The sequence below is a fragment of the Rhinoraja longicauda genome, chromosome 2 (genome assembly GCF_053455715.1).
Source record: "Rhinoraja longicauda isolate Sanriku21f chromosome 2, sRhiLon1.1, whole genome shotgun sequence".
Classification (NCBI taxonomy): Eukaryota; Metazoa; Chordata; class Chondrichthyes; order Rajiformes; family Arhynchobatidae; genus Rhinoraja; species Rhinoraja longicauda.
This window is the reverse complement of record NC_135954.1, coordinates 8,107,256-8,123,991: the sequence shown is the minus strand read 5'-3', so window position 1 is coordinate 8,123,991 and position 16,736 is coordinate 8,107,256. Positions and strand designations below refer to the sequence as shown.

The following is a 16,736-nucleotide window of genomic DNA, read 5'->3' as shown; positions in this document are numbered from 1 at the left end:
CAGTGATTTTTTTTAATGAATATGTTGATGTCCCAGAGATGGAGTGTACTGTAAAAAGTGGCCAAATGGTCTAATTCTGCTCCGATCCCTCCTGACATGACAATAAACTAAACCTAGAAACATAGAAAATAGGCGCAGGAGTTGGTCATTACCACCATTCAATATGATCATGGCTGATCATCCAAAATCAGTACCCCGTTCCTGCTTTCTCCCCATATCCCTTGAACGGAGATGAGGAAGAACTTTTTCAGCCAGAGAGTGGTGAAGGTGTGGAATTCTCTGCCTCAGAAGGCAGTGGAGGCCAGTTCGTTGGATGCTTTCAAGAGAGAGCTGGATAGAGCTCTTAAGGATAGCAGAGTGAGGGGGTATGGGGAGAAGGCAGGAACGGGGTACTGATTGAGAGTGATCAGCCATGATCGCATTGAATGGCGGTGCTGGCTCGAAGGGCTGAATGGCCTACTCCTGCACCTATTGTCTATTGTCTATTGAACGGAGATGAGGAAAAACCTTTTTCAGTCAAAGAGTTGTGAACCTGTGGAATTCTCTGCCTCAGAAGGCAGTGGAGGCCAATTCTCTGAATGCATTCAAGAGAGAGCTAGATAGAGCTCTTAAGGATAGCGGAGTCAGGGGGTATGGGGAGAAGGCAGGAACGGGGTACTGATTGAGAATGATCAGCCATGATCACATTGAATGGCGGTGCTGGTTCGAAGGGCCGAATGGCCTACTCCTGCACCTATTGTCTATTGATTCTGTTAGCCCCAAGAGCTAAATCTAACTCTCTCTAAACAGAAGTGAATCTGCACTCTTAAATTCTAAGAGATGCTCATGCTCATTCAATCACGAATGCAGTACCTCCATTGTCTCCATTCATGGCATCAGATCCTGGGGACAGCACACCAGGTACTTTTAAAGATGCCAACTCCAATCTTTCGACAGACTTCTCCAAACGTTCCACCAGATCCACCAACTCTGCCATCGTGGATATTCTGAAAGAAACACGCAAAATCGGCAAGTGATTAGTGAACACTCGGAACACGTCAAAGTGCATTTAGCATAAAAGGACGCAGTTAAACCTCAAGCAACTAGATCATAAGTGATAGGAGTACAAGCAGGCCATTCGTCCCATCTGGTCTACTCCACCATTCAATCACGGCTGAGCTTTCTCCCTCTCCTAACCCCTTGCATCTGCCTTCTCCGCATAACCTCTGACACCCGTACTAATCAGGAATCTAACTCTGCCTTAAAAATATCCACTGACTTTGTCTCCACAGCCTCCTGTTTCAATGAACTCCACAGAATTCCACATCTCTCCCAGAGTGGGAGTTGTCAAGTAGGCCAGGACTTTATTCCAGGAGGTTGAGGAGTGATCTTATAGAGGTGATCCAAAGAGGTGACCAACATGTCCCGTCTACACTAGTCCCACCTGCCTGCATTTGGCCCATATCCCTCTAAACCTGTCCTGTCCATGTATGGTAAAGATGTTGCCTCACAGCGCCAGAAAACCTGGTTTGATCCTGACTACAGGTGCCACCTGTACGGAATTTGTACGTTCTCCCTGTGGCCACGTGGGTTTTCTGCGGGTGCTCCAGTTTTCTCCCACACTCCAAAGATGTACAGGTTTGGAGGTTGACATAAAATGTTGGAGTAACTCAGCGGGACAGGCAGCATCTTTCCAGTATCTGCAGTTCCTTCCAGACACATGAGGATTGTAAGTTAGTCGGCTTTGAACACTGTAATATGAGTGATGCATCCCACACTGTAAGTTGTATCTCCACACTCAATAGTATCAAGGCCACCATACTAAAAGATAATTGACTAAGTTAATTACACTGATTCTGAAAAAAAACCATTGCATAAAATCTCCACATTGTATAAGACATTGGCGTGGCCACATTTAGAATATTGTATTCGATTTTGGTCACCCTGCTGTGGGAAGGATGTCGTTAAGCTGGATAGAGTGCAGGTAGGTTTCATGTGAATGTTGCCAAGAATCGAGGGGCCGAGTTATAGGGAGGTCATGTGGCCATAAGTGACAGGAGCATTAGGCTATTCGGCCCATCAAGTCTACTCTACCATTCAATCATGGCTGATCTATCTCTCCCTCCTAACCCCATTCTCCTGCCTTCTCCCCGTAACCCCTGACTAATCAAGAATCTATTTATCTCTGCCTTAAAAAATATCCACTGACATGGCCTCCACAGCCTCCTGTTTCAATGAACTCCACAGAATTCCACATCTCTCCCAGAGTGGGAGTTGTCAGGTAGGCCAGGACTTTATTCCAGGAGGTTGAGGAGTGATCTTATAGAGGTGAACAAAATCGTGAGAATAGATAGGGTGGCATGCACAGAATTAATAGGGTGAATGCACAGAATCTTTTTTCCCTGGGGAGGCGGGTCAAGAACTAGGTTTAAGGTGAGAAGATTTAAGATTTAATAGGCAAGTAGTGAGACAGGTACAATAACAACATTTAAAATACATTTGGAAAGATATATGGATAGGAAAGGCGGAGGGATATGGGACAAACGACAGGAAAGGTATAGATAGGCCAATAGGACCTGCTTAGATGGGGCAGATTGGTCAGCATGGACCAGTTGGACCTGTTTCTGTGCTACAGGTGCTCCTCAGCTTACGATAGATTGGGTTACGTTCCGAGAAACCAATCGGAAACCAAAAATAAGCCGAAATGCATTGAATACACGTGATCAGGTGGCCGGAAGCGAGCTGTGTGTCGCTGCCGTTTTCACCATCGCAAAGTCGAAATATTGTAAGTCGAAGCATCGTAAGTCGGGGAGCACCTGTATGTGACTATGTCTGGACACTGCTAAAGCAAAGGGTCCTCTAAGCGTAGCACCTTCTCCTTCTGTGAGCTTCCCATTCCAAATGAACAAAATTAATCGGAAGTGTGCCGGAAGGAACTGCAGAGGCTGATTTACACCAAAGATAGACACAAAAAGCTGGATCGGGCAGCATCTCTGGAGAAAAGGGAATTAGGTGATGTTTCGGGTCGAAAACCTTCTTCTGAATTAATCTGAATACTTATACTTGCCCTCATCAGAATAGTTTTAGTTATTTTTCTGAAAGCACTGTAGAGGACTTCATGTCAAAGAAGACAACTATTGTTGCCCAACAGAAAACCATGGATGAACTGTGAAAGTACAGTCCCAGATGAAGGCCAAGACCACTGCATCCACGTCAAACAATCCCGAGTGGTACAAGAAAGAAAAGATTTTGATTCTTGATTAGTACGGGTGTCAGGGGTTAATGGGTAGAAGGCAGGAGAATGGGATTAGGAGGGAGAGATAGATCAGCCATAATTAAATGGCAGGGTAGACTTGTTGGGCCGAATGGCATAATTCTGTTCCTATCACTTATGAACTCATACCTAAACTACTATCGTCCAGTGGCCTTGACATCCACCATCCTGAAATGTTTTGAGAGGCTAGTTGTGGAAGGCATTAAATCCAGTCTACCAAGTAACCTTGCAGTTGGCCTGCCGCCACAACAGGTCCACGGCTGATGCCATCTCCCTGGCCCCACACTCATCCCTGGATGAGAGAGACACCTACGTCAGACTCCTATTCATAGACTACAGCTCCAGTTTCAATACCATTATCCCATCCAAGCTCATCTCTGAACTCATGGAACTTGCAGTCAGCACTCATCTCTGCAACTGGATCGACCTCCTGACCAACGAGCCACAATGAGTGAGGATAGAGGACAAATCATCCTCCACGATGATCCTCAGCACTGGTGCTCTGCAAGGATGCGTTCTCAGCCCCCTTCTTTACTCCTTGTACACCCACGAATGTGTAGCCAAATACCAATCCAACTCATGTACAAATTTGCAGACGACACCACCGTAGTGAGCCAGATATCAAATATTGACGAGACAGAGTATTGGAAGGAGATTGAGAACCTCATAACCTGGAGCCAAGATAACAATGTCAGCAAGACAAAGGAGGTTGCGATCGACTTCAGGAAGCGAAGCGACACACACATACACACGCGCGCACTGACGACACCAAAGTAGAGATGGTGAAAGCTTCAAGTTCTCAGGAACAAATATCACCAGCAATTGGTCCTGGACCAGACACATCGAGGCAATGGCCAAGAAAGAACCATCTTTAATCGGACTTTACTACAGATGCTCCTCGACTTACGATGTTTCGACTTACGATATTTCGACTTTATGATGGTGCAAAAGCGATACACATTCAGTAGAAACCATACTTTGAATTTTGAATTTTGATCTTTTCCCGGGCTAGCTAGCCTATGATGTTCGGTAGGTTAGTATTGTGAGTATTGTGACCAATTTTGGGCCCCATATCTGAGGAAGGATGTGCTGGCTCTGGATAGGGTCCAGAGGAGGTTTACGAGAATGATCCCAGGAATAATTGGGTTAACAATATGATGAGCCTTTGACGGCACTGGGCCTGTACTCGCTGGTGTTTAGAAGGATGAGGGGGGACCTCATTGAAAATTACCAAATAGTGTAATACTCATGGATAGAGTGGATGTGGAGAGGATGTTTCCACTAGTGGGAGAGTCTAGGACGAGAGGTCATGATGTTCGGTAGGGTCTATGATGTTGGGTAGGTTAGGTGGCTATGATGTTGGGCAGGTTAGGTGGCTATGATGTTGGGTAGGTTAGGTGGCTATGATGTTGGGTAGGTTAGGTGGCTGTGATGTTCGGTAGGTTCGGTGGCTATGATGTTCGGTAGGTTAGGTGGCTATGATGTTCACTTTAAACATCTACTGCTTTATTTGGAAGATCCTGAATTGTCTGAAAGTTGTGATGCTTCACTTCTGACCCATTTAACAATCCCTTGTTATTCTAGGGCATCAGATGATGGAATGCGGTATATTTACAGCTTTCTCCTGCAGTTGTTAGCTCGGCATGCCTGCAAAATGGTTTCATCATTTCATTTTAATAAATGTTATTCAAGTTTGAAGGGTGGCACGGTGGTGCAGTGGTAGAGTTGCTGCCTTACAGCGCCAGAGACGCGGGCTCTATCCTGACTACGGGTGCTGTCTGTACAGAGTTTGCATGTTCTCCCTGTGACCTTGTAGGTTTTCTCCGGGTGCTCCGGTTTCTTCCCAAATTGTAAAGACGTGCAGGTTAATTGGCTTCTATAAATTGTCCTTGCAGTGCAGGATAGAACTATTGTACGGGGGGGTTGCTGGTCTGCATGGAATCACACTGTATCTCTAAACAAAAATTTAAATCGGGTCCTTTACTAAGCATAGAGGTATTACTTTAAAGAAAATATCCCAAAGTTTCGTCTTGATTGAAGAGGGAGTCAAGAGCGTTTTATTGTCATAGGTCCCGAAATGGAACAGTGAAGTACATGTACAAAACAAATAAATGCAGGCGCTGGTTTTAGACAATAGACAATAGGTGCAGGAGTAGGCCATTCGGCCCTTCGAGCCAGCACCGCCATTCAATGTGATCGTGGCTGATCATTCTCAATCAGTACCCCGTTCCTGCCTTCTCCCCATTCCCCCTGACTCCGCTATCCTTAAGAGCTCTATCTAGCTCTCTCTTGAATGCATTCAGAGAATTGGCCCCCACTGCCTTCTGAGGCAGAGAATTCCACAGATTCACAACTCTCTGACTGAAAATGTTTTTCCTCATCTCCGTTCTAAATGGCCTACCCCTTATTCTTATAGATAAAAGATAGGCGCAAAAGTGCTGGAGTGTCTCAGCAGGTCAGGCAGCATCGCTGGAGAAAAAGGACGGGTGACGTTTCGGGTTGTGACCCCTCTTCAAGAATGAGTACGAAAGTATGGAGTGTGTGGTGGTGGGGGGGGGGGGGGGGGAGGGGAGTGAAGAGCTGGAGGCGAGAAAAGACCAGGACCAACCACAAAAGATCTCGGGCAGGGTGTTGGTAGGTCCATAGTCGGCGAGGGAAGGTGTAGTCTCAAGAGGGAGAGCATTTGGAGAACTGAACAGCTCTTCACCGAACCCCCCATCCCGGGCGGCACGGCGTAAAGTTGCTGCGTTACAGCGAATGCAGTGCCGGAGACTCAGGTTCGATCCTGACTACGGGCGTCGTCTGTACAGAGTTTGTACATTCTCCCCGTGACCTGCGTGGGTTTTCTCCGAGATCTTCGGTTTCCTCCCACACTCCAAAGACGTACAGGTATGTAGGTTAATTGGCTGGGCAAATGTAAAAATTGTCCCTAGGGTGTGTAGGATAGTGTTAATGTGCGGGGATCACTGGGCGGCGTGGACTCGGTGGGCCGAAGGGCCTGTTTCCGCGCTGTATCTCTAAATCTAAATCTAAAACCCCCTACTTTCAGTGTGAAGAAGGGTCTTGACACGAAACGTCACCCATCCTTTTCCTCCAAAGATGCTGCCTGACCCGCTGAGTTACTCCAGCACTTTGGGTCTATCTATGGTGAGGTACAGGTAGAATGAAAAGTTCTAAGACAGGCACAAAATGCTGGAGCAACTTAGTAGGACAGGCAGCATCTCTGGATAGAAGGAATGGGTGACGTTTCGGGTCAATACCCTTCTTCAGACTGAGAGTCAGTGGAGAGGGGGACACAGAGATAAGGAAGCACAAGGTGTGAAAATGAGACATCAAAGTCGAGACCCTTCTTCATTCTGAGGAAGCGTCTTGACCCGCAACGTCACCCATGGATTCTGTCTGAAGAAGGGTCTCGACCCGAAACGTCATCCATTCCTTCTATCCAGAGATGCTGCTTGTCCCGCTGAGTTACTCCAGCTTTTTGTGTCTATCTTCGGTTTAAACCAGCATCTGCAGTTCCTTCCTACAATTAAAAGTTCTACCACCCAAGTGGAAGGACCGACAGCTTCTTCCACACCTGACGTGGCCAGCACCATAAATATGCCATTGACATGCTGGAGGATTAACCAGCAAATCAGAGCTCGCAAAATAATCCTTGATTTTACAAAGTGTTAGGAGCATTTAACAGGCTTTTAGATAGGCAGGGGATGGAGGAATATGTATTGTGCGCATGTAAATGGATTATGCACAGGTAGATAAGAGATGGTCTTGGTATCATGTTCATAGATACATAGACAATAGGTGCAGGAGGAGGCCATTCGGCCCTTCGAGCCAGCACCGCCATTCAATGTGATCATGGCTGATCATCCACAATCTGTACCCCGTTCCTGCTAGCTAGCTTGATTCCGCTAGCCCCAAGAGCTCTATCTAACTCCCTTTTGAATGCATCCAGTCGATCGGCCTCCACTGCCTTCTGAGGCAGAGAATTCCACAAATTCACAACTCTCTGAGTGAAAATTTTTCCTCATCACCGTTCTAAATGGCCTTCCCCTTATTCTTGAACTGTGGCCCCTGGTTCTGGACTCCCCAACATCGGGAACATGTTTCCTCCATCTAGCGTATCCAATCCCTTAATAATTTAATATGTTTCTATAAGAACCCCTCTCATCCTCTAAATTCCAGTGAATACAAGCCCAGACACTGTGGGCCAAAGAGCCTATTTGTGTCGTAGACACAAAAAACGCTGGAGTAACTCAGTGGGACAGGCAGCGTCTCTGGTGGGAAGGAATGGGTGACGTTTCGGGCCGAGACCCTTCTCCAGACTGTTTGTGTGCTGTACTGTTCTATGTTCTTTATGTTCGATGGTGGAACTTTCCGGAAGTTACTTTTTTCCTGTGTAAATCACCTTGACCTGGATTCGATAGTGATCGCAGCTAGCCCAACACAACCTGAGCCAGAGATAGGCACAAAGTGCTGGAGTAACTCAGCGGGTCAGGCAGCACTTCTGGTGACATTTCAGGTCAGTACTCTTCTTCAGTTTGAAGAAGGATCCCGTCCCGCAATGTCACCCATCCTTTTTTTGTCCTGAGACGCTTGGAGAGGTTTGGAAGGATGTGGACCAAATGCAGGCAGGTGTGTAGATGGGACATGTTGATCGGCGTGGGCGTTGGGCCGAAGCGCCTGTTTCCACGCTGTATGACTCGATGCTGTCTGACCTGCTGAGTTAGGAACCCGAGGGGAAACTTTTACAAACAATGGGTGGTGGGTGTATGGATCGAGCTCCCAGAGGAGGTAATTGAGGCAGGGACTATCGCAAATTTTAAGAAACATTTAGACGGGTACGTGGATAGCGTAGGGTTAGAGGGATATGGGCCAAAAGCAGGCAGGTGGGACTAGTGTAGATGGGGCATGTTGGTCAACCAGTTCATCTCTGGAATTAGCGGCATGAATAACTTTAGATTTTTTAGATTTTAGATTTAGAGATACAGCGCGGAAACAGGCCCTTCGGCCCACCGAGTCCGCGCCGCCCAGCGATCCCCGCACATTAACACTAGGGACAATTTTTACATATTACCCAGTCAATTAACCTACATACCTGCTGTACGTCTTTAGAGTGTGGGAGGAAACCGAAGATCTCGGAGAAAACCCACGCAGGTCACGGGGAGAACGTACAAACTCCGTACAGACGGCGCCCGTAGTCAGGATCGAACCCGAGTCTCCGGCGCTGCATTCGCTGTAAGGCAGCAACTCTAACGCTGCGCCACCATGCCAACGGCATGGGCAAGTTAGGCCGAAGGGCCTGTTTCCACGCTGTATGAATCTAATGAACAGCAAGCCCTACAGACACATTTGGGAAGCCTTGCAAAGTGGGGGGAAGGGGGTTGGGGTTGGTGGTGGAAGTCAATGCCTAATAGTTGCATGCGACCTCTTTGTAATGAATGACAGACGAGCTGTTTTAAATGCTTCCCTGACTTGATGCCGTTTACAAAAACAATGTGGACCAACGTACTGTCAAGGTGCTTCTCAGGGATCCGACCTGAAAGGTCACCCATTCATTTTTCTTCAGAGATGCTGCCTGACCCGCTGAGTTACTCCAGCGCTTTGCATCTATCTTCGGCACACACAAGCATCTGCAGTTCCTTCCTACTCATATTACCTGAATGGTGGCCGATTAGGAGAAGGGGAGATGCAACGAGACCTGGGTGTCGTGGTACACCAGTCATTGAAAGTAGGCATGCAGGTGCAGCAGGCAGTGAAGAAAACGAATGGTATGTTGGCATTCATAGCGAGGGGATTTGATTATAGGAGCAGGGAGGTTCTGCTGCAGCTGTACAGGGCATTGGTGAGACCACACCTGGAGTATTGCGTACAGTTTTGGTCTCCTAATCTGAGGAAAGACATTCTTGCCATAGAGGGAGTACAGAGAAGGTTCACCAGATTGATTCCTAGGATGGCAGGACTTTCATATGAAGAAAGACTGGATAGACTCGGCTTGTACTCGCTGGAATTTAGAAGATTGAGGGGGGATCTTATAGAAACTTACAAAATTCTTAAGGGGTTGGACAGGCTAGATGCAGGAAGATTGTTCCCGATGTTGGGAAAGTCCAGACCAAGGGGTCACAGTTTAAGGATAAGGGGGAAGTCTTTTAGGACCGAGATGAGAACTTTTTTTTCACACAGAGTGGTGAATCTGTGGAATTCTCTGCCACAGAAGGTAGTTGAGGCCAATTCATTGGCTATATTTAAGAGGGAGTTAGATGTGGCCCTTGTGGCTAAAGGGATCAGGGGGTATGGAGAGAAGGCAGGTACGGGATACTGAGTTGGATGATCAGCCATGATCATATTGAATGGCGGTGCAGGCTCGAAGGGCCGAATGGCTTACTCCTGCACCTATTTTCTATGTTTCTATGTTTCCACGCTGTATCTTTCAACTAAATTGAACTATGTTTCTAGAACCAGCATTCGATAAAAATTGTCAAGTGACCAAAAGTTTGGGTTCCATTAAGTGCCTTGGGAAGGGGATTGTTTGCTTGTTAAGTGGCTTCTTGCTGCAAGCAGTTGTTTGCTGCTCTATTCCATTTACAGGAACCTTGCCCTCATTAGCAACTGTTTTCCACAAATAGCTCGATTATGTAACATGTGTTAGTCATACCCAACACATTTACACACAAGTCAGCCACACTGCAGTCGACGCCTTCTAATTGGCCAAAACACTGTATTTGGTTCATTTTTCATGTATTGAACTTTGTTTAAATGTGGAAACAAGGAACTGCAGATGCTGGTTGACAACAACAAAAAAGACACAATGTGCTGGAGTAATGGTGGCACGGTGGTGCAGCGGTAGACTTTGAAAGGGTTCAGAAAAGATTTACGAGGCTGTTGCCAGGATTAGAGGGTGTGAGCTATAGGGAGAGGTTGAGTGGGCTAAGTTTCTATTCCATGGAGCGCAGGAGGATGAGGGGTGATCTTATAGAGGTACACAAAATCATGAGAGGAATAGATCGGGTAGATGCATAGAGTCTTTTACACAAAGTAGGGGAATCGAGGACCAGAGGACATAGGTTCAAGGTGAAGGGGAAAAGATTTAATAGGAATCTGAGCGGTAACATTTTCACACAGAGGGTCTGGAACAAGCTGCCAGAGGAGGTAGACACAAAATGCTGGAGTAACTCACTAAAGCAAATTCACACAAGCAAATTCAATGCTGGCATTTAAATCAAGAGGACTGGAATACAAAAGCAGAGAAGTAATGCTGAGGCTCCATAAGGCACTGGACAGACCGTATTTGGAGTATTGTGAGCAAATTTGGGCCCCATATCTGAGGAAGGATGTGCTGGCTCTGGAGAGGGTCCAGAGGTGGTTTACAAGAATGATTCCAGGAATGAATGGGTTAGCATATGTTTGACAGCGTTTGACAGCACTGGGCCTGTATTCGCTGGAGTTTAGAAAGTTGAGGGGGGACAATAGACAATAGGTGCAGGAGGAGGCCATTCGGCCCCTCTAGCCAGCACCACCATTCAATGCGATCATGGCTGATCATTCTCAATCAGTATCCCATTCCTGCCTTCTCCCCATACGCCCTGACTCCGCTATCCTTAAGAGCTCTATCTAGCTCTCTCTTGAATGCATAGAGTGGATGTGCAAAGGATGTTTCCACTGGTGGGAGAGTCAAGTACCAAAGGTCATAGCCTCAGAATTAAAGGGCGCTCTTTCAGAAAGGAGGTGAGGTAGAACTTCTTTCAGAGAGTGGTTAATCTGTGGAACACATTGCCACAAAGGGCTGTGGAGGCCAGGTCAGTGGATATTTTGTAAGGCAGAGATAGACAAATTCTTGATTAGAACGGGTGTCAAGGGTTATGGGGAGAAGGCATGAAAATGGAATTAGGAGGAAGCCATGATTGAATGGCAGAACCGACTCGATGGGCCGAAAGGCCTAATTCTACTCCTATAACTTGTGAACACCTTTGGTCATTCTCCTCGCTCCTGTCAGGTAGAAAATATAAAAGCTTGAAAGGACATACCATCTGATTCAAGAACGAGTTATTAGACACTTGAATAAACATTTCATTTGATAAGGACCCATTTCCGATCTTCCAATCTCCCTCACTGCAGCCCTTGCACCTTTTTCTATCTGCACTTTCTCAGGAACTGTAACAGTAAACTCTGTACTCCGTTTCCTTTCCCTTTTGCATTTCCGATGATGGACCTGTGCATGGTACGATTTGCCTGGATCGCACACTAAACAAAGTTTATCATATTTCTCTGTGCACATGACAAGAATAAAGTGAACCCAATAACTCAGCAGCTAAACGTGCAAAGAAACTGTTCCTAACAGTCATGGCATAATCACTATCTCTGATGTAGACCTAGAATCAGGGTCATACAGTGTGGAAATAGGCACTTCGGCCTAACTTTCCCACACCGACAAACATGTGCCACAATACTAGATCCACCTGCCTGCATTTGGCCCATATCCTACCAAACCTGTCCAATCCATGTACCTGTCTTATTGTTTCTTAAACGTTGAAATAGTCCCAGCCTCACCTACCTCCTCTGGCAGCTTATTCCATACACCCACCACCCTTTGTGTGAAAAAAGTTACCCCTCAGATTCCTATTAAATCTTTTACCCATCACCTTGAACCTATGTCCTCTGGTCCTCAATTCATCTACTCTGGGCAAGAGACTCGAGCTCAGACCCTCTAGTCCTGGCAACATCCCCGTAAATCTTCTCCGTACCCTCCCTTTCCAGCTTGACAAATCTTTAGTCCCTGCCTCAACGACTTGAGGCATGGTTTGGGAACAGCTCCATCCAAAACGGTGTGAAATGGAAGCAGCCCAGACCATCACATAAGCCAACTTCCTTCCAATGGCTCCATCAACACTTCACGCTGCCTCAGCAAGTCCACCAGCATAATCAAGGACCAGTCTCAGTCCCGACACATCCCTCTCCCATCAGGCAAGAGGTACAGAAGTGTGAAAACGCACACCACCAGATTCAGGGACAGTTTCTTCCCAGCTGTTATCAGGCAACTGAACCATTTTATCACCAACTAAAGAACGGTCCTGAGCTACCATTTACCTCATTGTGGACTATCTTTAATCGGACTTGACTGGACTTTATCTTGCACAATACGTTATTCCCTTATCCTGTATCTGTACACTGTGACGGTGCGATTGTAATCAGGTATAGCCTTTCCGCTGACTGGGTAGCATGTAACAAAAAGCTTTCACCTTGGTACATATGACAATAAACTAAACTAAAATATTTTTTAGGGGGTATGGGGAGAAGGCAGGAACGGGGTACTGATTGAGAATGATCAGCCATGATCACATTGAATGGCAGTGCTGGCTCGAAGGGGCGAATGGCCTCCTCCTGCACCTATTGTCTATTTAAGTCTACAGTTATTTACAAACCTGTCCTCTCATCAGCTAAAGTGCAGTCCTGACTTCTACCTCACTGGAGACCTTTGAACTTTAATGTTCAATGTTAAATATTTGCAGCAAATGTCATACCTTTATTCTTTATCGGACTTTATCATGCACGAAACATTATATCCTTTATCCTGTATCCATATTCATAGACATAGAAAACAAAGAAAATAGGTGCAGGAGTAGGCCATTCGGCCCTTTGAGCCTGCACCGCCATTCAATATGATCATGGCTGATCATCCAACTCAGTATCCAGTACATGCTTTCTCTCCATACCCCCGATCCCTTTAGCCACAAGGGCCACATCTAACTCCCTCTTAAATATAGCCAATGAACTGGCCTCAACTACCTTCTGTGGCAGAGAATTCCACAGATTCACCACTCTCTGTGTGAAAAAAAACTTTCTCATCTCGGTCCTAAAAGACTTCCCCCTTATCCTTAAACTGTGACCCCTTGTTCTGGACTTCCCCATCATCGGGAACAATCTTCCTGCAACTAGCCTGTCCAACCCCTTAAGAATTTTGTACGTTTCTATAAGATCCCCCCTCAATCTTCTAAATTCCAGCGAGTACAAGCCGAGTCTATCCAGTCTTTCTTCATATGAAAATCCTGCCATCCCAGGAATCAATCTGGTGAACCTTCTCTGTACTCCCTCTGTGGCAAGAATGTATTTCCTCAGATTAGGAGACCAAAACTGTACGCAATACTCCAGGTGTGGTCTCACCAATGCCATGTACAACTGCAGCAGAACCTCCCTGCTCCTATACTGAAATCCCCTCGCTATGAATGCTAACATACCATTCGCTTTCTTCACTGCCTGCTGCACCTGCATGCCTACTTTCAATGACTGGTGTACCACGACACCCAGGTCTCGTTGCATCTCCCCTTCTCCTAATTGGCCACCATTCAGGTAATAGTTTGCTTTCCTGACCTTGCCACCAAAGTGGATAACCTCACATTTATCCACATTATATTGCATCTGCCATGCATTTGCCCACTCACCTAACCAAGTCACGTTGCAGCCTCTTAGCATCCTCACAGCCAACGCTGCCCCCCAGCTTCGTGTCATCCGCAAACTTGGAGATGTTGCATTCAATTCCCTCGTCTAAATCATTAATATATATTGTAAATAGCTGAGGTCCCAGCACTGAGCCTTGCGGTACCCCACTAGTCACTGCCTGCCATTCTAAAAAGGACCCGTTTATTCCTACTCTTTGCTTCCTGTCTGCCAGCCAGTTCTCTATCCACATCAATACTGAACCCACAATACCATATGCTTTAAGTTTGCATACTAATCTCTTATGTGGGACCTTGTCGAAAGCCTTCTGGAAGTCCAGATATAACACATCCACTGGTTCTCCCTTATCCACTCTACTAGTTACATCCTCGAAAAATTCTATAAGATTCGTCAGACATGATTTACCTTTCATAAATCCATGCTGACTTTGTCCAATGATTTCACCATTTTCCAAATGTGCTGCTATCCCATCTTTAATAACTGACTCTACCATTTCCCCCAGTACCGATGTTAGACTAACTGGTCTGTAATTCCCCGTTTTCTCTCTCCCTCCCTTTTTGAAAAGTGGTGTGACATTAGCTACCCTTCATGTATAGTCTTTTCTTGACTGGATAGCGCGCAAGAAAGTGCATTCAGAAAGTATTCAGGCCCTTTCACTTTTTCCACATTTTGTTACGTTACAGCCTTATCTCTAAATCTAAAAATCTAAAAATCTTATTTTAAAATGGATTAAATTCTTTTTTTTTTTTTAAATCTACAATCTACACACAATACCCCATAATTAAAAAAAGCAAAAACAGGTGTTTAGAAATTTTTGCAAAGTAATTAAAAAGAAATAACTGAAATATCACATTTACATAAATATTCAGACCCTTTACTCAGTACTTTGTTGAGGCACCTTTGGCAGCGATTACAGCCTCAAGTCTTGACTGGATGACACACAACAAAAGCTTTTCACTGTACCGTGACAATAAACTCTACGAAACTAAGATTAACCCACAAACCTTGTAAGTCTTTGGAGTGTGGGAGGAAACCAGAGTAGCTGGAAAAAACCATGCAGGTCACGGGGAGAACGTACAAACTTCATACAGACAGCACCCATAGTCAGGATCGAACCCGGGTCTCTGGCGCTGTAAGACAGAAACTCTATCACTACTCCACCTTGTTGCCCTGTGTGGAGGTTCAAACTTAGCCCTCTGTAACTGTGGGCGGAAATATGAATTAAATGAATAATAATTGACAATAGACAATAGATGCAGGAGGAGGCCATTTGGCCCTTCAAGCCAGCGCCGCCATTCATTGTGATCATGGCTGATCATCCACAATCAGTAACCTGCGCCTGCCTTCTCCCCATACCCCTCGATTCGACTAGCCCCAGGAGCTCTATCTAGCTCTCTCTTGAAAGCATCCAGAGAATTGGCCTCCACTGCCTTCCGAGGCAGAGAATTCCACAGATTTACAACTTTCTGGGTGAAAAAGCTTTTCCTCATTTCCATTCTAAATGGCCTACCCCTTATTCTTAAACTGTGGCCCCTGGTTCTGGACTCCCCCAACGGCGAATGCAGCGCCGGAGACTCAGGTTCGATCCTGACTACGGGCACCGTCGGTACGGAGTTTGTACGTTCTCCCCGTGACCTGCGTGGGTTTTCTCCGAGATCTTCGGTTTCCTCCCACACACCAAAGACGTACAGGTATGTAGGTTAATTGGCTGGGCAAATGTAAAAATTGTCCCTAGTGGGTGTAGGATAGTGTTTATGTGCGGGGATCGCTGGGTGGCGCGGCTGCGTCAATCCCTTTTAATCCAATTTTATATGTTTCAATAAGATCCCCTCTCATCCTTCTAAATTCGCTGAGTTACTCTAGCACTTTGTATCTATCTTTGGGTACAAACCAGCATCTGCAGTTCTTTGTTTCTACATCGATGAATTTTGATCACAAATGTGAAAACAAAACAGGAACGGAAAATCCAGAATTATAAACGTAATAGCACCTTAGGCACAGAGGAGCAGCAATTTTTTTTCACATTATGCACACCAAGCAAAATATTTTCAATAGCTCATGGCTGCAAACACTGGAAACATATGAGTAATGCCTCTCCACCTTACTAATGACAAACTGGAGACTTGAGGTAGCACCAATTCAGTTTTGCAATCTTGATAGCGTTGATCCCGAAGCTGTAGAACCAATCTTATTGGACAAGTAAACCTTCTGTTTAAACATGACAAAGACCTGCTGGGACCATATCCAACATATGCATCTCTACCCATTCCTTCTCTCCAGAGATGCTCCAGCATTTTGAGTCTATAGAGTGATACAGCATGGAAACAGACCATTTGGTCCAACTTGCCCACACTGGCCAACATGTCCCAGCTACATGAGTACCACCTGCCAGCGTTTGGCCCATATCCCTCCAAACCTGTCCTATCCATGTAGCTGTCTAACTGTTTCTTAAACGTTGGATTGGTCCCAGCCTTAACTACCTCCCCTGGCAGCTTGTTCCATACACCCACCACCCGTTGTGTGAAAAAGTTAGCCCTCAGATTCCTATGAAATCTTTTACCCATCACCTTAAACCTATTTCCTCTGGTCCTTGATTCATCTACTCTGGGCAAGAGATTCTAGCTCAGTCCCTCTAGTCCAGGCAACATCCTCTTAAATCTTCTATGTATCCTTTCCAGCTAGGCAACATCTTTCTTATAACGTAGTGCCCTCTCTGAATATAACATGCATCTCTGAACTGGTCGGCACAGTTGCTGCCTGACAGCGTCAGAGACCCGCGTTAGATCCTGACTGCGGGTGCTGTCTGTACAGAGTTTGTAGGTTCTCCCCGTGATCTGCGTGGGTTTTCTCCGGGTACTGTGTTTTTTTCCAAAGACATACTGATTCGTAGGTTGTAGGAAAAGAATTGCAGATACTAGTTTAAATCGAAGGTAGACACAAAATGCTGGAGTAACTCAGCAGGTCAGGCAGCATCTCGGGAGAGAAGGAATGGGTGACATTTCGTGTCTAGACTGAAGAAGGGTCTCAACCCGAA

At 45.9% G+C, this 16,736-nt stretch overlaps 1 protein-coding gene across 2 annotated transcripts in view; it reads right to left on the bottom strand.

Moving 5' to 3' along the window:
* The window catches only part of cap2 (cyclase associated actin cytoskeleton regulatory protein 2), a 142,547-nt gene that overhangs the window by 102,910 nt on the left and 22,901 nt on the right, over positions 1-16,736 (bottom strand). Inside the window, exons 2-3 of one of the 2 annotated variants that reach the window (XM_078414714.1) lie at positions 14,707-14,832; positions 853-986 (exon numbers count right to left, since the gene is read on the bottom strand). In XM_078414714.1, coding sequence (XP_078270840.1) covers positions 853-986; positions 14,707-14,804 — 232 coding nt within the window. In that variant the 5' untranslated portion in view covers positions 14,805-14,832. The remainder of the gene's footprint in view (positions 1-852; positions 987-14,706; positions 14,833-16,736) is intronic. The other variant, XM_078414724.1, reaches the window with a different exon arrangement.